This window comes from Pseudophryne corroboree, chromosome 4, assembly GCF_028390025.1.
Source record: "Pseudophryne corroboree isolate aPseCor3 chromosome 4, aPseCor3.hap2, whole genome shotgun sequence".
Taxonomy (NCBI): Eukaryota; Metazoa; Chordata; class Amphibia; order Anura; family Myobatrachidae; genus Pseudophryne; species Pseudophryne corroboree.
In genome coordinates, this window is record NC_086447.1 from 77,025,211 (window position 1) to 77,048,987 (window position 23,777).

The following is a 23,777-nucleotide window of genomic DNA, read 5'->3' on the forward strand; positions in this document are numbered from 1 at the left end:
CACACCAGGGGAGTTTATTTAGTAAAGGTCGATTTTATATTGATTTTTATTAATTGCAAAATGGTCAATCAATATTGGGTTACAGGGGCTAAAACAGATTTGCTAAAAGATTATTTTTTTATATTAATTTTAGATTGTTAGTAAATGTGCGCTTAAGCTCTGGAAGGTCAACATCGATTTTGATCGATTTTCATCAGTTTGAAACCAGTGGAATTTGATCTAAATCAACCTTTAGTAAATACCCAGGAGTGCAGCTTTGAAGATTAGCTGTCACCATTAAATATGGTAGTTGTTTCTGATCATTAATTGGAGACTTCACATTTTTGGGAATTACTAATGGAGGATCATTGGGCTCCCACCATTCGTTTTGGACATTTATTAGAAGTTGATTATTAATGTTATGATATAGGTTTAACATTATTTCACAAAACTCGAATTTCTACTATAATTTATCTATCTCAGTAATGCCAGGAATAATAATTTCAAATTCCAATCTAGTTTTCCCATTTGCTTAAGATGTCTCTTTTCTTTTATAGCTGTACAATATTTTCCCATCAGTGATGGACTGGCTGCCAGGTGAACACAGAGACGTCTTGGAAAACAATAGAATGTTTGAGAACTTTATAAGAGCGACATTTACAAAACACAGGAAAGAACTGGATGTGAATGACCAGAGGAATCTGATTGATGCTTTCCTGGCTAAGCAGATAGAGGTATAACTTACATCCTACTATTTAACATTACTCATACATAAACATAAAATCTATGTACAGGGCCTTGTTAAGGGTTCCAGCCGCCCTAGGCTAATACATTAGTGTTTCATACACACACACACACACACACACACACACACACACACACACACACACACACACACACACACACGGTCTGATTCTGTGTTGGGAATCAAAGCTAAAAGGCGCAAGTGACTTTGCAATTTGGTAAAATCATGTGCACTGCAGGAGGGGCAGATGTAACATGTGCAGAGAGAGTTAGATTTGGGTGGGGTGTTTTCAAATTGAAATCAAAATTGCAGTGTAGAAATAAAGCAGCCATTATTTACCCTGCACAGAAACAAAATAACCCACCCAAATCTATCTCTTTCTGAACATGTTATATCTGCTCCCCCCCTTGCAGTCAACATGGTTTGGCCCAATTGCTATCTTTTTCGATTTGCTAACAAACCTGAATAACCCCAACCCTTAGATGTGAGATGGGGGTGGCCAAACTTAAATCTAAACTTCAGTGTAAAAAATAAAGCTGGTCCAGCATTTGTGGGCTGCATACAAAAGCAGAAAGTATTCAGTCTGCATGCAAAAATAATAAATTATTATTTTTTCAATTTATTTATAAGGCGTCACAAGTGTTTCGCAGCGCCGTACATACAACACACATTAGAACAATACAGGGCATACAGAACTTAAGATCACAAAAACTAAAGCAGAGCATAGGTAACAACTAGCACCACAGTTCTCAGTACACAACACAGATTAGATGTAAGAATGGAAGCAAAGGAGTAATCGGCGTACTACTGGTGGCAGGCGGCCATTGGAAGAGATGAACAGTAACGAGCAGGAAGAAATGCTGGTATAGACAATCACTGAGTAGGAGAGAGCTGTAATTGAAGTGCAAGAGAAGAGGGCTGTGAGAACAGGAGGGAAGAGGCCCCTGCTCCAAGGAGCTTACAATCTAGGGAAAGAGGGAGACAGACAGGTGACATGAGGTACAATCAAGTGGAAGGTGACCTGGTGTCAGGAAGTAAGCAAGGCAGAAATGAACAACGTGTGAGGATGGGAGAGCGGCCCCAAAACTTGGTTATGTGGAAGGGTACACTTTGATGAACAGGTGAGTTTTCAGTGCCGTTTGAAGCTTTGTAAGGTTGGGGAGAGTCTAATAGAACAAGGGCGCTTGTTCCAGGAAGAAGGGCAGTGTAGGCAAAATCTTGGATTCGCGCTTGGGATTTAGTGACCATTGGCCGACCGGAGTGGACAGACGTGAGTATGTAGGGAGATGAGGGTGGAGATGTATGGTGCAGTGGAATCAGAGAGGGCCTTGTATGTGAGGATAAGGAGCTTGATGTGGATTTTGTGGGGGAATGGGAGCCAGTGCAGGTTTTGTATTGCAGCATGGTTTGTTGTAGTTGCTTTTACATACTTTTTTTTGCTTATATTTTCTTATTTTGATTTGTTCCCAACTGAAAATCAGGCCCACTGAGTATGTAGATACTAAGAAGAAGCCCATCAAAAAACCCTGGCTAGTTATAACTGAAAGGAATTAAATATATGCCAATGACCTCTCAAGGAGGAAGACAGATGCGGTGTGGTATAAAAGATCTACAGTAATTAGATAGACAGTCGGTCTCATATGGTTGACATGCATTTGGTCAACAGGGTCAAAAAGGGTCAAAAGATGGCAATACCCTCAGGGGCGAAAACTCGGCGGCCGGTGGTTAGTTCATATGAAAATGCGGTAAAACCCCTGAAAACAGGGGTTTTTACCACATTTTCCCTTTAGTACATCCCACCCTCTATCTAGACACAATCTACACATTGGAACCCGACAGATGTAGTTTGTTCTGTGAAAGGAAACATAGTGAATGCATTGGGCCTGATTTAGAGGTGAACGCAGTGCACGCAGTTGACCAATGTTTTCTGTGCGTGCTTCTGAGTCACACCACGTATGCCCCCCGATTGTGCACCAAGACACAGCACAGAATCAGACACACAGTCTGAGAATTATAGCGGGGTGACAGAGCTGATGTGGGCATGTCCATAGGTGCACCTGCCACAGGGCTGTTGCCAGGTTTGAGCGATGGTGCATGTAACAATGGGCCTAATTCAGATCTGAATGCTGGGCTGCGTTTTTTGCTGCTCTGCAATCAGATAGTCGCCGCCTAAAGGGTGAGGGATAAATCACTGTGCACGTGTGCTTTTCTATGTGTTGCAGAGCTGCACAAAAATTAGTTTGTGCAGTCTCTGTGCAGCCCAGGACTTACTCTTCCAGTGCAATTGAATCTTGTTGATCGGGGTCGGAGCTGACTTCAGACACCCTCCCTGAAAACGCTTGATCCCACCTGCGTTTTTCCGGACACTCCCTGCAAACGGTCAGTTGCCACCCACAAATGGCCTCTTATAGTCAATCACCTGGCAAACGTCCATGCAAATGGATCATTCGCACCATCCTGACTGCCGATGCCCGTTATAGCTGTCCAATGCACCGGTGCATTGCGGATCATATGCATGTGCGTTTTGGATTTAATCGCCTGCTGTGTGATCTGAATTGCTCCCAATGTATGGTGATGGAATGGCACTTGCTTTAGATGCTGCAGGTGGGTGTCTCAGTCAGGGGCGTATTGGCCCACCAGGACACCATGACAGATTCCGATGGGCCGGTCCCATATACCCCTCAGCCAGGCCGATTCACTCTCAGGCTGGGCTGGTTCACACTGCTTCTAGCACTTGTGGTTCATTGAAACGTAATCCGGAAGTTAGGCTAGCGGGCACTTCCAGGTGCCGCTAGCTGTGAGAAGTGGTGAAGCTTTTCTACCAACGGGGGACCTGGAGAAAGTTAACCAGCCCAGCAGCATCCTCTCCCTGGCCCCGGCCAAAGGTCTCTTCAATGAGCCCGGCCCAGGAGCAGCAGCATTGCGATGGTTAGAGCCGGGTTCACTACACCCGCTGCCACCCCAGCTCCCGCACTCTCACTGAACTGGCCAGAGCAGCGACTGAACACTGAGGGGACCTGGCAGAGAAGTTATTTTTAATTACATTATTTGCTTTATCATGATGGTGTAAGGGTTAGGGCATCCCCGGTCACAGTGTATGGTTTGGGGACTGTACAGGAGCAGGATGTACCTTGTTCTCAGGATGCCAGCTAATCAGGCTGCACTCACAGCCAGCCCTGGGAAAATCTCTAATGCCAAGTCCTTCAGCCCTATAGCTGCCCAAGGTCTGTCCATGATGATGCGGTGCTGTTTGTATAATGTGGTGCTATACATGTAATGTGGTGCTATTCCTGTTATGTGGTGTTATTTGTATAATGCGGTGCTATACATGTAATGTGGTGCTATTCCTGTTATGTGGTGTTATTTGTATAATGCGGTGCTATACGTGTAGTGTGGTGCTATACATGTAATGATGTGCTATACGTGTAATGAGGTGCTATATGTGTAATGTGGTGCTATTTGTATCATGCTGTGTTATTCGTGTTATGTAGTGTTATTTGTGTAATGCGGTGCTATACGTGTAGTGCCATGCTATACATGTAATGCAGTGCTATACGTGGAATGTGGTGCTATTCGTGCAATAATGTGGTGACTATGTATGTAATCTGGGGCGAATTGGCCACTGGGACAGATTCCACTGCGCTGGTCCCCTGTGTCTGTTTCACTACTTGCGTGTGCTCCCTGTACTGTGCTGTATGTAGTGTGTACTCCCTCCCTGTACTGTGCTGTATGTAGTGTGTACTCCCTCCCTGTACTGTGCTGTATGTAGTGTGTGCTCCCTCCCTGTACTGTGCTGTATGTAGTGTGTACTCCCTCCCTGTACTGTGCTGTATGTAGTGTGTGCTCCCTCCCTGTACTGTGCTGTATGTAGTATATGCTCTCCCTCCCTGTACTGTGCTGTATGTAGTGTGTTCTCCCTCCCTGTACTGTGCTGTATGTAGTGTGTGCTCCCTCCCTGTACTGTGCTGTATGTAGTGTGTGCTCCCCCTCCCCTCCCTGTACTTTGCTGTATGTAGTGTGTGCTCCCTCCCTGTACTGTGCTGTATGTAGTGTGTGCTCCCCCTCCCCTCCCTGTACTGTACTGCATGTAGTGTGTGCTCCCTCCCTGTACTGTGCTGTATGTAGTGTGTGCTCCCTCCCTGTACTGTGCTGTATGTAGTGTGTTCTCCCTCCCTGTACTGTGCTGTATGTAGTGTGTGCTCCCTCCCTGTACTGTGCTGTATGTAGTGTGTGCTCCCCCTCCCCTCCCTGTACTGTGCTGTATGTAGTGTGTGCTCCCTCCCTGTACTGTGCTGTATGTAGTGTGTGCTCCCCCTCCCCTCCCTGTACTGTGCTGTATGTAGTGTGTGCTCCTCCTCCCTGTACTGTGCTGTATGCAGTGTGTGCTCCCTCCCTGTACTGTGCTGTATGTAGTGTGTACTCCCTCCCTGTACTGTGCTGTATGTAGTGTGTACTCCCTCCCTGTACTGTGCTGTATGTAGTGTGTGCTCCCTCCCTGTACTGTGCTGTATGTAGCATATGCTCTCCCTCACTGTGCTGTATGTAGTGTGTACTCCCTCCCTGTACTGTGCTGTATGTAGTGTGTGCTCCTCCTCCCTGTACTGTGCTGTATGCAGTGTGTGCTCCCTCCCTGTACTGTGCTGTATGTAGTGTGTGCTCCCCCTCCCTGTACTGTGCTGTATGTAGTTTGTGCTCCTCCTCCCTGTACTGTGCTGTATGTAGTATGTGCTCCCTCCCTGTACTGTGCTGTATGTAGTGTGTGCTCCCTCCCTGTACTGTGCTGTATGTAGTGTGCTCCCTCCCTGTACTGTGCTGTATGTAGTGTGTGCTCCCTCCCTGTACTATGCTGTATGTAGTGTGTGCTCCCTCCCCTCCCTCCCAGTACTGTGCTGTATGTAGTGTGTGCTCCCTCCCTGTACTGTGCTGTGTAGTGTGTGCTCCCTCCCTGTACTGTTCTGTATGTAGTGTGTGCTCCCTCCCTGTACTGTGCTGTATGTAGTGTGTACTCCCTCCCTGTACTGTGCTGTATGTAGTGTGTGCTCCCCCTCCCTGTACTGTGCTGTGTGTAGTGTGTGCTCCCCCTCCCTGTACTGTGCTGTATGTAGTGTGTGCTCCCTCCCTGTACTGTGCTGTGTGTAGTGTGTGCTCCCCCTCCCTGTACTGTGCTGTGTGTAGTGTGTGCTCCCTCCCTGTACTGTGCTGTATGTAGTGTGTGCTCCCTCCCTGTACTGTACTGTGTGTAGTGTGTGCTCCCTCCCTGTACTGTGCTGTATGTAGTGTGCTCCCCCTCCCTGTACTATGCTGTATGTAGTGTGTGCTCCCTCCCTGTACTGTGCTGTATGTAATGTGTGCTTCCTCCCTGTACTGTGCTGTATGTAGTGAGTGCTCCCCCTCCCTGTACTTTGAAACATATAAGGTTACAAAAAAAGGGGTTTGTAGAATGAAAAATCAATAAAATCAGAAGTAGATTAAAGGCATGACTGCAGTGTCAGTAGACACTGAAAGTGGGCTTGTCAGTCCTTGTATATTCAGACGTACAGATGTACATCAGGGAAGGGCATTTTAGCAGCATATGCATAAAGTCGCAGGTAAACATTAGCATAGCGTAAAGCAAAGAAAGCCCCAACTGTGTCTATCTCAGAATCAGGACCTCTGAGGAGTGACCCCGCCCTCTTGACAGACCCCTCCCCTTCAACCAACTCCACCTCCATTAGGGCTGCTTCCATAAATTTCCCGGGCTGTTGTTTGATCCCAATCCACCCCTGGTCTCAGTTGTCTAAAAATAGGACGCAGCGTATGCATCAAGATTTGGGCAAAGATTTTCGTTAAGACAAATTGGCTACATTCATCTGATTTAACCAACTTGTCTGAATTAAAAAATTTTGTCTGATTCCCGGCGTTTGGGAGCAAATGGTTAGTTGTCATTGGCTCCCACACGGTACGTTACCAGTATTCCGTTCAAACCGGCCAGATGGATTTTTCCATATCTTGCATTGTTTGCATACCATAATCAGACATCTTGGGGATGGGTGCAAAGTTTAAATGCAGAATGCATTTACATTTCATATACTGTACATCTTATACACACAGCCTGAAGATAACTATATACAATATTTTTAATAATTTCGTGCATGAAACAAAGTTTGTGTACATTGAACCAGGGCCGTAACTAGATGTGTGCGGAGGAGGCACCACACATAGCGCTGCAGGGTAGGTGGCGCTGTTGGCAGCACATGTCAATTATCTGTTTTAATTGCTTTCACTTGCAGCTTCCCCCCTTTTTGAAGCCCAGCATCTCCTGACTAGTGATGAGCGAGTTCGGTTCCTCGGAATCCGAACCCCCCCCGAACTTCACCCATTTTACACGGTTCCAAGGCAGACTCGGATCCTCCCGCCTTGCTCGGTTAACCCGAGCGCGCCCGAATGTCATCATCCCGCTGTCAGATTCTCGCGAGATTCATATTCTAAATAAGGAGCCACGCGTCGCCGCCATTTTCACTCGTGCATTGGAGATGATAGGGAGAGGACGTGCAGCGTTCTCTCAGTTGTGTTCGGTGTGCTGCAAATATCTGTGCTCAGTGTGCTGCAAATATCTGTGCTCAGTGTGCTTGCAAATATCTGTGCTCAGTGTGCTGAAAATATCTACGTTCTCTGCCTGAAAAACGCTCCATATCTGTGCTCAGTGTGCTGCAAATATCTGTGCTCAGTGTGCTTTATTGTGGGGACTGGGGACCACCAGTATTATATAGTAGGAGGACAGTGCAGAGTTTTTCTGACCAGTGACCACCAGTATTATACGTTCTCTGCCTGAAAAACGCTCCATATCTGTGCTGCATTGTAGTATATAGTAGGAGGACAGTGCAGAATTTTGCTGACCAGTGACCACCAGTATTATATCAGTACGGTAAAGTAGTCCACTGCTCTACCTACCTCTGTGTCGTCAAGTATACAATCCATCCATACCTGTGGTGCATTTTAGTTGTGCGCAGTATATATAGTAGGAGTACAGTGCATAATTTTGCTGACCACCAGTATATAATATATAGCATTACGGTACAGTAGGCCACTGCTCTACCTACCTCTGTGTCGTCAAGTATACAATCCATCCATACCTGTGGTGCATTTTAGTTGTGCGCAGTATATATAGTAGGAGTACAGTGCATAATTTTGCTGACCACCAGTATATAATAAATAGCAGTACGGAACAGTAGGCCACTGCTCCACCTACCTCTGTGTCGTCAAGTATACTAGTATCCATCCATACCTGTGGCGCATTTTAGTGGTTGTGCGCAGTATAAATAGTAGGAGGACAGTGCATAATTTTGCTGACCACCAGTATATAATATATAGCAGTACGGTACAGTAGGCCATTGCTATTGATATATTACTGGCATATAATTCCACACATTAAAAAATGGAGAACAAAAATGTGGAGGGTAAAATAGGGAAAGATCAAGATCCACTTGCACCTCGTGCTGAAGCTGCTGCCACTAGTCATGGCCGAGACGATGAAATGCCATCAACGTCGTCTGCCAAGGCCGATGCCCAATGTCATAGTAGAGAGCATGTAAAATCCACAAAAAAAAAGTTCATTAAAATGACCCAAAAATCTAAATTAAAAGCGTCTGAGGAGAAGCGTAAACTTGCCAATATGCCATTTACGACATGGAGTGGCAAGGAACGGCTGAGGCCCTCTCCTATGTTCCTCATGACTAGTGGGTCAGCTTCACATGAGGATGGAAGCACTCATCCTCCCACTAGAAAAATGAAAAGACTTAAGCTGGCAAAAGCACAGCAAAGAACTGTGCATTCTTCTAAATCACAAATCCCCAAGGAGAGTCCAATTGTGTCGGTTGCGATGCCTGACCTTCCCAACACTGGACGGGAAGAGGTGGCACCTTCCACCATTTGCACGCCCCCTGCAAGTGCTGGAAGGAGCACCCGCAGTCCAGTTCCTGTCTGATAGTCAAATTGAAGATGTCACTGTTGAAGTACACCAGGATGAGGATATGGGTGTTGCTAGCGCTGAGGAGGAAATTGACAAGTAGGATTCGGATGGTGAGGTGGTTTGTTTAAGTCAGGCACCCGGGGAGACACCTGTTGTCCGTGGGACGAATATGGCCATTGACATGCCTGGTCAAATTACAAAAAAAATCACCTCGTCGGTGTGGAATTATTTTAACAGAAATGCGGACATTTGTCAAGCCATGTGTTGCCTTTGTCAAGCTGTAATAAGTAGGGGTAAGGACGTTAACCACCTAGGAACATTCTCCCTTATACGTCACCTGGAGCGCATTCATCAGAAGTCATTGACAAGTTCAAAAACTTTGGGTGACAGCGGAAGCAGTCCACTGACAACTAAATCCCTTCCTCTTGTAACCAAGCTCCTGCAAACCACACCACCAACTCCCTCAGTGCCAATTTCCTCCTTAGACAGGAAAGCCAATAGTCCTGCAGGCCATGTCACTGTCAAGTCTGACGAGTCCTCTCCTGCCTGGGATTCCTCCGATGCATCCTTGAGTGGAATGCCTACTGCTGCTGGCGCTGCTGTTGTTGCAGCTGGGAGTCGATCGTCATCCCAGAGGGGAAGTCGGAAGACCACTTGTACTACTTCCAGTAAGCAATTGACTGTCCAACAGTCCTTTGCGAGGAAGATGAAATATTACAGCAGTCATCCTGCTGCAAAGCGGATAACTCAGGCTTTGTCAGCCTGGGCGGTGTTAAACGTGTTTCCGGTATCCACCGTTAATTCACAGGGAACTAGAGTATTGCTTGAGGTACTGTGTCCCCGGTACCAAATACCATCTAGGTTCCACTTCTCTAGGCATGCGATACCGAGAATGTACACAGACCTCAGAAAAAGAGTCACCAGTGTTCTAAAAAAATGCAGTTGTACCCAATGTCCACTTAACCACGGACATGTGGACAAGTGGAGCAGGGCAGACTCAGGACTATATGACTGTGACAGCCCACTGGGTAGATGTATTGCCTCCCGCAGCAAGAATAGCAGCGGCGGCACCAGTAGCAGCATCTCGCAAACGCCAACTCGTTCCTAGGCAGGCTACGCTTTGTATCACCGCTTTCCATAAGAGGCACACAGCTGACAACCTCTTACGGAAACTGAGGAACATCATCGCAGAATGGCTTACCCCAATTGGACTCTCCTGGGGATTTGTGACATCGGACAACGCCACCAATATTGTGCGTGCATTACATGTGGGCAAATTCCAGCACGTCCCATGTTTTGCACATACATTGAATTTGGTGGTGCAGAATTAAAAAAAAAAACGACAGGGGCGTGCAAGAGATGCTGTCGGTGGCCCGAAGAATTGCGGGCCACTTTCGGCATTCACCCACCGCGTGCCAAAGACTGGAGCACCACCAAACACTCCTGAACATGCCCTGCCATCATCTGAAGCAAGAGGTGGTAACGAGGTGGAATTCAACCCTCTATATACTTCAGAGGATGGAGGAGCAGCAAAAGGCCATTCAAGCCTTTACAGCTACCTACGATATAGGCAAAGGAGGGGGAATGCACCTGACTCAAGCGCAGTGGAGAATGATTTCAACGTTGTGCAAGGTTCTGCAACCCTTTGAACTTGCCACACATGAAGTCAGTTCAGACACTGCCAGCCTGAGTCAGGTCATTCCCCTCATCAGGCTTTTACAGAAGAAGCAGCTGGAAAGATTGAAGGAGGAGCTAAAATGGAGAGATTCCGCTAGGCATGTGGGACTTGTGGATGGAGCCCTTAATTCGCTTAACCAGGATTCACGGGTGGTCAATCTGTTGAAATCAGAGTACTACATTTTGGCCACCGTGCTCGATCCTAGATTTAAAACCTACGTTGTATCTCTCTTTCCGGCAGACACAAGTCTGCAGAGGTTCAAAGACCTGCTGGTGAGAAAATTGTCAAGTCAAGCGGAACGTGACCCGTCAACATCTCCTCCTTCACATTCTCCCGCAACTGGGGGTGCGAGGAAAAGGCTAAGAATTCCTAGCCCACCCACTGGCGGTGATGCAGGGCAGTCTGGAGCGAGTGCTGACATCTGGTCTGGACTGAAGGACCTGCCAATGATTACTGACATGTCGTCTACTGTCACTGCATATGATTCTCTCACCATGGAAAGAATGGTGGAGGATTATATGAGTGACCGCATCAAAGTAGGCACGTCAGACAGCCCGTACGTATACTGGCAGGAAAAAGAGCCAATTTGGAGGCCCTTGCACAAACTGGCTTTATTCTACCTAAGTTGCCCTCCCTTCAGTGTGTACTCCGAAAGAGTGTTTAGTGCAGCCGCTCACCTTGTCAGCAATCGGCGTACGAGGTTACTTCCAGAAAATGTGGAGAAGATGATGTTCATCAAAATGAATTATAATCAATTCCTCCGTGGAGACATTCACCAGCAATTGCCTCCAGAAAGTACACAGGGACCTGAGATGGTGGATTCCAGTGGGGACGAATTAATAATCTGTGAGGAGGGGGATGTACACAGTGAAAGGGGTGAGGAATCGGAGGATGAGGAGGAGGTGGACATCTTGCCTCTGTAGAGCCAGTTTGTGCAAGGAGAGATTGATTGCTTCTTTTTTGGTGGGGACCCAAACCAACCAGTCATTTCAGTCAGTCATGTGGCAGACCCTGTCGCTGAAATGATGGGTTTGTTAAAGTGTGCATGTCCTGTTTATACAACAAAAGGGTGGGTGGGAGGGCCAAAGGACAATTCCATATTGCACCTCTTTTTTCTTTATCTTTGCATCATGTGCTGTTTGGGGACTATTTTTTAAATCTGCCATCCTGTCTGACACTGCAGTGCCACTCCTAGATGGGCCAGGTGAATTGTGTCGGCCACTTGGGTCGCTTAGCTTAGTCACACAGCTACCTCATTGCACCTCTTTTTTTCTTTGCATCATGTGCTGTTTGGGGACTATTTTTTTGAAGTGCCATCCTGTCTGACACTGCAGTGCCACTCCTAGATGGGCCAGGTGTTTGTGTCGGCCATTTGGGTCGCTTAGCTTAGTCATCCTGCGACCTCATTGCACCTCTTTTTTCTTTCATTTTTCTTTGCATCATGTGCTGTTTGGGGACTATTTTTTTGAAGTGCCATCCTGTCTGACACTGCAGTGCCACTCCTAGATGGGCCAGGTGTTTGTGTCGGCCACTTGGGTCGCTTAGCTTAGTCATCCAGCGACCTCTGTGCAAATTTTAGGACTAAAAATAATATTGTGAGGTGTGAGGTGTTCAGAAGAGACTGGAAATGAGTGGAAATTATGGTTATTGAGGTTAATAATACTATGGTATCAAAATGAGCCCCAAATTCTACGATTTAAGCTGTTTTTGAGGGGGTTTTGTAAAAAAACACCCGAATCCAAAACACACCCGAATCCGACAAACAATTTTCAGGGAGGTTTTGCCAAAACGCGTCCGAATCCAAAACACAGCCACGGAACCGAATCCAAAACCAAAACACAAAACCCGAAAAATGTCCGGTGCACATCACTACTCCTGACCACCGCTGTCTCCTACCCTGACTCCTTCTGTCACTAATTCCTATACAACATTCATGAACGCAACTTGAGATTTCTTTGTTATACATTCACACTGTCCTTATTACATTTCGAGATGCTGACATACATGGAATTCAAACCCGTTGCCTGTGGCATTGCAGTCACTCTATTCACTGAGGTATCTGCCCTTGTATAGAAAGGTAGATAATTCTAAGCTAGAGAATTCTATTTGAAGCTTATCTTGTACTTTGTGAAAAAATTATCAGCATTGCGGCTGAGCAGATCTATGCAGTGTGTGGCTGCAAGAGATTGGATGTGTGGCTGCACACTACATAGATTTGCTCTGCAATGCTGATTAATTTTTCACACGTTTTTATGCAGGATCACCTGTATGTATGTATGTATGTGTATATATATATATATATATATATATATATATAGAGAGAGAGAGAGAGAGAGATGTGCACCGGAAATTTTTCGGGTTTTGGTTTTGGACTCGGTTCCGCGGCCGTGTTTTGGATTCGGACGCGTTTTGGCAAAACCTCCCTGAAAATTTTTTGTCGGATTCGGGTGTGTTTTGGATTCAGTGTTTTTTTTTCAAAACCCCCTCAAAAAAAGCTTAAATCATAGAAATTGGGGGTCATTTTGATACCATAGTATTAATTAACCTCAATAACCATAATTTCCACTTATTTCCAGTCTATTCTGAACACCTCACACCTCACAATATTATTTTTAGTCCTAAAAATTGCACCGAGGTCGCTGGAAGACTAAGCTAAGCGACCCAAGTGGCCAGCACAAACACCAGGCCCATCTAGGAATGGCACTGCAGTGTCAGACAGGATGGCACTTAAAAAAATAGTCCCCAAACAGCACATGATGCAAAGAAAAAAAGAGGTGCACCAAGGTCGCTGGATGGCCGACCTCCCTCCACATTTTTGTTCTCCATCCTTTAATGTGTGGAATTATATGCCAGTAATATATCAATAGCAATGGCCTACTGTACCGTACTGCTATATATATATATATATATATATATATATATATATATATATATATATATATACTGGTGGACAGCAAAATTCTGCACTGTCCTCCTACTATATACTGCGCACAACTACAATGCAGCACAGATATGGATAGTATACTTGATGACACAGAGGTAGAGCAATGGACTACTGTACCATACTGCTAGATATATATACTGGTGGTCAGCAAAATTCTGCACTGTCCTCCTACAATGCAACACATATATGGATAGTATACTTGACGACACAGAGGTAGAGCAATGGACTACTGTACCGTACTGCTATATATATATATATATATATATATATATATATATATATATACTGGTGGTCAGCAAAATTCTGCACTCTCCTCCTACTATATACTGCGCACAACTACAATGCAGCACAGATATGGATAGTATACTTGACGACACAGAGGTAGAGCAATGGCCTACTGTACCATACTGCTATATATATATACTGGTGGTTAGCAAAATTCTGCACTGTCCTCCTACTATATACTGCGCACAACCACAATGCAGCACAGATATGGATAGTATACTTGACGACACAGAGGTAGAGCAATGGCCTACTGTACCATACTGCTATATATATATACTGGTGGTCAGCAAAATTCTGCACTGTCCTCCTACTATATACTGCGCACAACCACAATGCAGCACAGATATGGATAGTATACTTGACGACACAGAGGTAGAGCAATGGACTACTGTACCGTACTGCTATATATATATATATATATATATATATATACTGGTGGTCAGCAAAATTCTGCACTGTCCTCCTACTATATACTGCGCACAACTACAATGCAGCACAGATATAGATAGTATACTTGACGACACAGAGGTAGAGCAATGGACTACTGTACCGTACTGCTATATATATATATATATATATATATACTGGTGGTCAGCACAATTCTGCACTGTCCTCCTACTATATGCTGCGCACAACTACAATGCAGCACAGATATAGATAGTATACTTGACGACACAGAGGTAGAGCAATGGACTACTGTACCGTACTGCTATGTACAGTATATATACTTGTGGTCAGCAAAATTCTGCACTGTCCTCCTACTATATACTGCGCACAACTACAATGCAGCACATATATGGATAGTATACTTGACGACACAGAGGTAGAGCAATGGACTACTGTACCATATTGCTATATATATATACTGGTGGTCAGCAAAATTCTGCACTGTCCTCCTACAATGCAGCACAGATATGGAGCGTTTTCAGGCAGAGAACGTAGATATTTGCAGCACACTGAGCATAGATATTTTCAGCACACTGAACAGTGAACACAGAAACTGAGAGAACGCAGCCACGTCCTCTCGCTATCATCTCAAAAGCACGAGTGAAAATGGCGGCGACGCGCGGCTCCTTATATAGAATACGAATCTCGCGAGAATACGACAGCGGGATGATGACGTTCGGGCGCGCTCGGGTTAACTGAGCAAGGCGGGAAGATCCAAGGCTGCCTCGGAACCGTGTAAAATAGGGGAAGTTCGGGGGGGTTCGGATCTCGAGGAACCGAACCCGCTCATCTCTAATATATATATATATATATTGTGGTAAGGGGCATCATAGCATGGGCTTTCTCTGGGTTCAACCTTGCTTCCCATGAGACATGCGCCTTATATTCCTATTAAAAAAAATAGGGGGGGGGGCATTAATTCTCTCTCTGGCTCTGCATTGTGCTATCAAAAATCAAAGGCCTGGTGGTAAAGAAGACAAAAAAAACCCTTATCCTCATGCTTTGTATTTTGTACGGCCAACCAGTGTATGAGAACATCTGTATATGTGGGAATATTTTTTATATGTGTATTTTTATTTTAATAAGTAATTTTTATATTACTCTTTTGCTTGAATAATTATATAGACACCGGCTAAAGACTGCACCAACACCCAATAAACCTCTTGTTATTAATAGTGATATCACATATGTGATACACACACTGCCCTTAAATATGTAGGGAGAATTGCAGGACATCATAAATGCAGTTTGGGGGTTTTCTTTGAAAATAAGAAGACATTTAAAAAAAGTGACAAAGATATTATACAGAGTTACTGTAGTTTCAAAATGAGCACACTTTATGGAGCCACCACACTCACACAAAGTGCAGTACAGCATATGTCCTCCTATATGGGAGGTTGTATTTGTGCAGAGCATGACGTTACACAATGGTGGCACTTTTATTTCTTTAGCAATTATTATTTATAATGGTGGCTTATATCTTTTGCACAGGGGAAGCCAGAATCCACATTATATTACCACAATGGCAACCTGAATGCACTGGTGTCAGATCTGTTTACTGCTGGGATGGAGACCACCACAACCACTCTGAGATGGGGCCTCCTGCTCATGATGAAATACCCGGAAATCCAAAGTAAGAAATATACATAAGATAATGTGGTCCTGATGTGACAGATGATATGGTCCTCTAAAGGCTTCATATCCTATTTTTTTAAAGTAGGAGAACTGTTACAGTATTCCTTCCAAATATACATGAGTCATATGTCTAGGCAAAGAGATAACATATTTGAGTATTTTAAGTTCATTTTGTTAGAATATGTTTCAGTATACTTATTATCCTTCTTTTATTTAAAATCAAAGTAAGGAAATGTATCACACAGCGGAATGTGTATTGTACCTACTGTGCAACAGGTAATGGGAGCGACTGGCAATATTATAGCCAACTATGGTAACCTACATTTCTCATACGTCCTAGAGGATGCTGGGGTCCACTTCGTGACCATGGAGTATAGACGGTTCTGCAGGAGCCATGGGCACTCTTAAGACTTTTCAATGGGTGTGAACTGGCTCCTCCCTCTATGCCCCTCTTCCAGACCTCAGTTTTAGAAACGTGGCCAGGCAGACTGGATGCACTCTGAGGAGCTCTACTGAGTTTCTCTGAAAAGACTTATGTTAGGTTTTTTATTTTCAGGGAGAACTGCTGGCAACAAACTCCCTGCTTCGTGGGACTGAGGGGGCAAAAGTAGGAACCAACTTCCTGAAGAGTTTCATGGCTCTGCTTCTGGCAGACAGGAAACCATTAGCTCCTGAAGGGTACTGAACGCTAGCCGTGTCTAGATGCTCACTCCCACAGCATGCCGTCACCCCCTCACAGAGCCAGAAGACAGGTTAGTAGAAGAAGACAGAGCTTCTATCAAGAAAAGTGATGGCTGAGGTACAGCGCGGCTGGCGGGAGCGCAACGCGCCATTGCTACCCACACACACAGGCACTGCAGGGTGCAGGGCGCGCGGGGGGGGGTGCCCTGGGCAGCAAAAACACCTCTATAAACTGGCAAAAAGGGGGCATAAGATGCCCAGGCACAGCCCTACTCCCGACAGTATAAATATTATGAAAAGTTTCTGAGGTAAAAAGGGCGGAGTTTCTTCCTCAGGCAGCCAGCACACTGCTCAGTGCCATTTTCTCTCTCCTCAGGCTGCAGAGACATCGCTGGTCCTCCTTCACTTCTGACTACAAGTATCAGGGTGCAAAACAGGGGGGGGGGGGCACAAGCGAATTTGGTGCTTTACAAGTGTGTTTTACTGTGTAAAAAGCGCTGCATGTCAGTGGGCATTCTGTGTTCACAGGCATTAGATACTGGCGCTGGGGTTGTGAACTGGTTGCTCCTAAACTGTGTCCCTCTGACAGATTTTACAGTGGGTCTGTCTCCTATACGTCCCAGTGTATCTGTGTGTGTGTGTGTGTGTGTGTGTGTGTGTGTGTGTGTGTGTGTGTGTGTTGTACATGTGTGTAAGACATGTCAGAGGCAGGGAGTTCCTCGCCGGAGGAAACCATTTTAGGGACACAGAAGTGTAATGTGGTGGCGCTGCCGGCACACCAAGAGCCTGCATGGGTGAAAGAAATACGTGATAGTACGCATCATATCAATAGGAGATTAGATAAGTCTAATGAGTGCTGGAGAAAATCTGTGGAGGATGTGATTTTTCAGGACTCTGTTCTTCCGTCCGCAGGCGACCCCTCTGGGTCACATAAGAGACTATATGCGAATATTGTGAATACTGATACCGACACGGACACTGATTCTTGTGTCAACGAAAGTGACTCCAGAGAAATAGATCATAAATTGGCAAAAAATATACAATATATGATTGTGGCTATAAGGGAAGTTCTGGAAGTCATGGAAGACACTCCTGTACCTCAGGAGAAGACTTATTTCTATAAAGAAAAGAAATCTAAGGTCACTTTCCCTCCTTCCCACAAGCTTAATACACTCTTTGAAGGTATGTGGGTGAATTCCGAAAATAAACTTCGTATTCCCAAGAGAATTCAGATAGCTTATCCTTTCCCGGTGGACAGGAAAAAATGGGAGTCACCCCCTGTGTTAGACAGTGCACTGTCCAGGTTGACAAAGAAGGTAATTCTCCCTGCACCTGGCACGGCTTCACTAAAAGAGCCAGCAGACCGAAAGATGGAAACTACATTGAAATCCATTTATGTTGCCAATGGTACGCTGCTCCTTAAGTTAGGGAATATCAAAGACGCTGCCGCATACATGCTAGAAGCGATGAAAGATATTGGACTCTTGAGTTCACAAGCCGCTACCATGGCAGTATCGGCTCGGCGGGCGTTGTGGATTCGCCAGTGGAACGTGGATACAGATTGTAAAAGAAATATGGAGGCTCTCCCATATAAAGGTGAGGCCTTATTTGGCGATGGACTGGATGCATTAGTCTCGGCAGCTACCGCAGGTAAGTCGACATTTTTGCCCTCTGCGCCTGCACTGGCAAAAAAGACATATCACCCGCACATGCAGTCCTTTCGGCCCAATAAATACAAAAATGCAAGAGGTTCTCCCTTCTTTGCGGGGTAGGGGAAGGAGAAAGGGAAAGAAGTCCACAGGAGCTTCAGGTTCCCAGGAGCAGAAGTCTACCCCTACTTCTGCCAAATCTTCAGCATGAAGCTGGGGCTTCTTTGCGGGAGGCCGCTCAGGTGGGGACACGTCTCAAACTGTTCAGCCTAGGTTGGATTCTGTCTGGCCTGGATCCCTGGGTGTTGCAAATAGTGTCCCAGGGATACAGGCTGGAGTTTCAAGACGTCCCCCCATGCCGATTTTTCAAATAGACCTTGCCAGCTTCTCATCCAGAAATGGAAGCAGTAACAGCGACAATCCAAAAATTATGTCAGGATCAGGTCATAGTCCTGGTACCTTTGTCACAACAAGGGGAGGGGTTTTATTCAAGCCTTCTAGTATTTCAGAAGCCGGACGGCTCGGTCAAATCGGAATCTCTACTTGAAACGATTCAAGTTCAAAATGGAAATCACTGAGGGCAGTGATTTCCAGTCAGGAGAACGGGGACTACATGGTTTCTGTAGACATAAAAGATGCTTACCTGCATGTTCCCATTTTTCCTCCTCACCAGGCTTATCTGAGATTCGCGGTTCAGGATTGCCATTACCAATTCAAGACGTTACCTTTCGGTCTCTCCATGGCGCCAAGGGTATTCACCAAGGTGATGGCGGAGATGATGGTTCTCCTGCGTCAAAAAGGAGTCAATATAATTCCTTATCTAGACGGTCTCCGGATAAAGGCGAGATCCAGGGAGCAGTTGTTACAAAACATCACACTCTCCCTGTCAATACTTAAACAACACGGTTGGATCATAAATTATCCAAAGTCACAGTTGGAACAGATGACAAGATTGTCTTTTCTCGGGATGATTCTGGACACAGAAGTTCAGAGAGTATTTCTTCCGGTGGAAAAGGCTCTGGGAATCCAGAAAATGGTAAAACAAATATTGAAACCATCAAGCGTGTCGATCCATCAGTGAATTCGGTTGTTGGGGACGATGGTGGCGGCCTACGAGGCCATACAGTTTGGCAGGTTCCATGCCAGGGTATTCCAGTGGGACCTGTTGGACAAGTGGTCCGGATCCCACCTTCACATGCACCGGAAGATAATCCTGTTGTCAAAAGCCAGGATTTCGCTCCTGTGGTGACTACGCAGTTCTCACCTACTAGAAGGACGCAGGTTTGGGTTTCACGACTGGGTCTTAATAACCACGGATGCAAGTCTCCGGGGCTGGGGAGCTGTCACTCAGGGAGAAAGCTTCCAGGGAAAATGGAAGCCTGCCTTCAGAAAGCCTGCCTTCACATAAACGTGCTGGAATTGAGAGCTATTTACAACGGCCTTCAACAAGCGGTACATCTTCTTCAAGATCATCCCGTGCAGATCCAGTCGGACAATGTAACAGGAAGCAGACTTCCTTAGCAGACACAATCTCCATCCAGGAGAGTGGGGCCTACACCAAGAAGTCTTCACAGAGGTGACGAGTCTTTGGGGAGTTCCTCCAGTAGACATGATGACATCTCATCTCAACAAGAAGCTTCAGAAATATTGTTCCAGGTCGAGAGACCCTCAAGCAATAACAGTGGATACGCTGGTGGCCCAGTGTGTGTTCCGGTCGGTGTATGTCTTCCCTCCACTTCCGCTGATCCCAAAAGTGCTCAGGATCATAAGAAGACCAAGAGTTCGAGGAATCTTCATTGCCCAGACTGGCCAAGGAGGGCTTGGTACCAAGATCTTCAGGAGTTGCTCATAAAAGATCCTTGGCCTCTTCCTCTTCGCGAGGAATTGCTGCAGCAGGGGCCGTGCATGTATCAAGATTTACCGTGGCTACGTTTGATGACATGGCTGTTGAGCGCCGGATCCTAGCCCAAAAGGGTATTCCCAAGAAAGTCATCCCCACCCTTATTCAGGCTAGGAAAGGAGCAACGTCAAAACATTACCACCGTATTTGGAGAAAATATGTGTCTTGGTGTGAATCCAAGAAGGCTCCTACGGAGGATTTTGAGTTGGGACATTTTCTCCATTTTCTGCAGGCTGGTGGGGTGGCGGGCCTCCGATTGGGATCAATCAAGGTCCAGATTTCGGCCTTGTCAGTGTTCTTCCAAAAACAACTGGCCTCTCTTCCAGAGGTTCAGACCTTCGTGTAAGGGGTTCTGCACATCCAGCCTCCATTGTGCACCAATTGGCACCATGGGACCTTAACGTTGTGTTGCAGTTCCTTCAATCAGACTGGTTTGAGCCTCTATAAGAGATAGAGTTGAAGTTTCTCACTTGGAAAGTGGTGATACTTTTGGCATTAGCATCCGCGCGGCGGGTGTCTGAATTGGGGGCCTTGTCTCACAAGAGCCTTTACCTTATCTTCCATGAAGACAGTGCAGAGTTGAGGATTCGTCAACATTTTCTTCCGAAGGTGGTTTCATCTTTCCACATAAACCATCCTATTGTGGTGCCAGTAGTTACTGACACGTTCACTGAGTCAAAGTCTCTAGATGTGGTTAGGGCTTTGAAGATTTATGTCGCTAGAACAGCTTGAATACGGAAAACAGAGTCTTGTTTGTCCTGTATGCTCCCAACAAGATTGGGTGTCCTGCTTCCAAGCAGACTATTGCGTGTTGGATCAGAAGTACGATTCAGCACGCTCATACTACGGCTGGATTGCCGTTACCGACGTCGGTGAAGGCCCATTCCACTAGGAAGGTTGACTCATCCCGGGGGGTCTCGGCATTGCAACTTTGCCGAGCAGCTACTTGGTCAGGGTCAAACACATTTGCTAAATTCTACAAGTTTGACACCTTGGCTGATGAAGACCTCAAGTTTGGTCAATCGGTGCTGCAGGGTCATCCGCACTCTCCCGCCCGTACTGGAGCTTTGGAATTAACCCCATGGTCATGAAGTGGACCCCAGCATCCTCTATTACGTATGAGAAAACAGGATTTTAATACCTACCGGTAAATCCTTTTCTCCTAGTCCGTAGAGGATGCTGGGCGCCCGTCCCAGTGCGTACTTTACCTGCAGTTTTGTTATTAGAGTTACACATGTTGTGTTTTATTAGTTTCAGCATGTTTGCTGTAATTGGTTCATGCCTGTTGGCATGTGTTCTGTTGAATGCCATGTTGTGCAGCATGGTTGAGGTGTGAGCTGGTATGTATCTCACCACTAGTTTAAAGTATATCCTTTCCTCGAAATGTCCATCTCCCTGGGCACAGTTCCTATAACTGGGTTCTGGAGGAGGGGCATAGAGGGAGGAGCCAGTTCACACCCATTGAAAAGTCTTAAGAGTGCCCATGGCTCCTGCGGAACCATCTATACCCCATAGTCATGAAGTGGACCCCAGCATCCTCTACGGACTAGGAGAAAATGATTTATCGGTAGGTATTAAAATCCTGTTATTAAAAGACTGATATAAAGAAAAGAAGCTCAGTAGATATTATACAAGCAAATCATGAAATAGTTTAATATTTTTATATTTATTTTCATTTATTATGTGCTACAAAGTGTCTGTAATAAAAAAAACACACAATAGAAGATGATAAGTCTTATGGTCAGTGGCAAATGCAGGATTTCCATGGGGGGGTTTCCAAACGTGTGTGTGTGTGTGTATATGTATATCTCCGGTAAAAAAGGCAGGGGTACTCAGATTTTATCAAAAAACTATAATGGTGCAAAATTACAGCATACCAACGTGTCGTGGCTACGGGCCCCGAAACGTTGATATGCTGTGACTTTGCATCATTACAATTTTTTGATAAAATCTCTGATTGCCCCTGGCTTTTTTACCGGTATTACAATTAATTACAGAGGGCACTTGAGTATCATTTTGCATGTCAGGAGTGCTGGACTGACATACATACACATACAGTAGCATACTTACAAACACAGCATACATACATACATACAAATATACATACATACATACACACACACACACACACACACACACACACACACAGCATATACATACATACACACACACTATACATGCACACAGCACACACAGTGTACATGCACACAGCGCACACACACACACACACACACACACAGTATACATGCACAAATACATACACAAAGTATACATGCACACAGACATACACACAGTATACATGCACAAAGACATACACACAGTATACATGCACACAGACATACACACAGTATACATGCACAAAGACATACACACAGTATACATGCACAAAGACATACACACAGTATACATGCATTATACATGCACACCACATACATACACACAGTATACATGCACACAGACATACACACAGTATACATGCATTATACATGCACACCACATACATACACACAGTATACATGCACACAGACATACACACAGTATACATGCATTATACATGCACACCACATACATACACACAGTATACATGCACACAGACATACAAAGTATACATGTACACAGACATACACACACTATACATGCACACAGCACACACAGTATACATGCACACATACACAGTATACATGCACACATACATACACAAAGTATACATGCACACAGACATGCACACACACAGTATACCTACATGCACACAGCACACATACATACACACAGTATACATGCACAAAGACATACACACAGTATACATGCATTATACATGCACACAGCACATACATACACACAGTATACATGCACACAGACATACAAAGTATACATGCACACAGACATACACACACTATACATGCACACAGGACACACAGTATACATGCACACATACACAGTATACATGCACACATACATACACAAAGTATACATGCACACAGACATGCACACACACAGTATACCTACATGCACACAGCACACATACATACACAAAGTACACATGCACACAGCACACATACACAAAGTACACATGCACACAGCACACATACATACACACAGTATACATGCACACAGCACACATACATACACACAGTATACATGCACACAGCACACATACATACACACAGTATACATGCACACTGCATACATACACAAACAAACAGTATACATGCATACATACCACACACACACACACACACACACCATCCACATGCTACTAACACTGCTGCAGTTACAGGAACAGCATGTACCTCACCTAGCCAGCATATTTTATTAAAGACCACAGGCCTCTCCTTCACCCCCGAGATATGAGAAAAGCACATGGAGTCAGTGACAGCATCATACAGCTACTGTCCGGTGCCCAGTGTCCTCACCAGGCTCTCTGTCTCTATCAATACCCCACATGCTGCCTGAGAGGAGCTGCGCGCTGTCGTAGCAGCTCCCCCTACAGGCACCCAGCAGCAAGCTTCTCTCACTGGTACAGTAGTGTATGGAGGGAGCTGCTGCTGCTGCAGCCGCCGTGGGTGCCCTCAGTCTGCCTGTGCTCCTCCTTACTGTACACACACACAAGAAACATCGGTTAGCAGCGCAGATGGTTCGGCGGCCGGGGCGCGCGGGGGGGTTCTAGGTACTCAGAAACCCCCCTGCGTGTGCGTATGATGGTGCATACACGCGGTGAGATTCGGACTAGGTCGATATCACAAGCACATAATGACCTGTGCTTGCGATACTGACTACGTGCAATTTTGTCTAAGTGTCAATTTTGACTATCTTTTCTAAGAGATAGTCAAAATTGACTAGCCTGCACAGTCTATCTAGGCTTGCAATGCCGACCACATGGCATCGA

The 23,777-nt window shown here is 45.5% G+C and overlaps 1 protein-coding gene across 2 annotated transcripts in view; it reads left to right on the top strand.

The window, feature by feature from the left end:
• Window positions 1-23,777, top strand: part of LOC134908922 (cytochrome P450 2K6-like) — a 225,376-nt gene that overhangs the window by 176,714 nt on the left and 24,885 nt on the right. For both annotated transcript variants that reach the window (XM_063915174.1, XM_063915175.1), the window contains exons 5-6: window positions 537-713; window positions 15,518-15,659. In XM_063915174.1, the coding sequence (XP_063771244.1) occupies window positions 537-713; window positions 15,518-15,659 (319 nt within the window). The remainder of the gene's footprint in view (window positions 1-536; window positions 714-15,517; window positions 15,660-23,777) is intronic.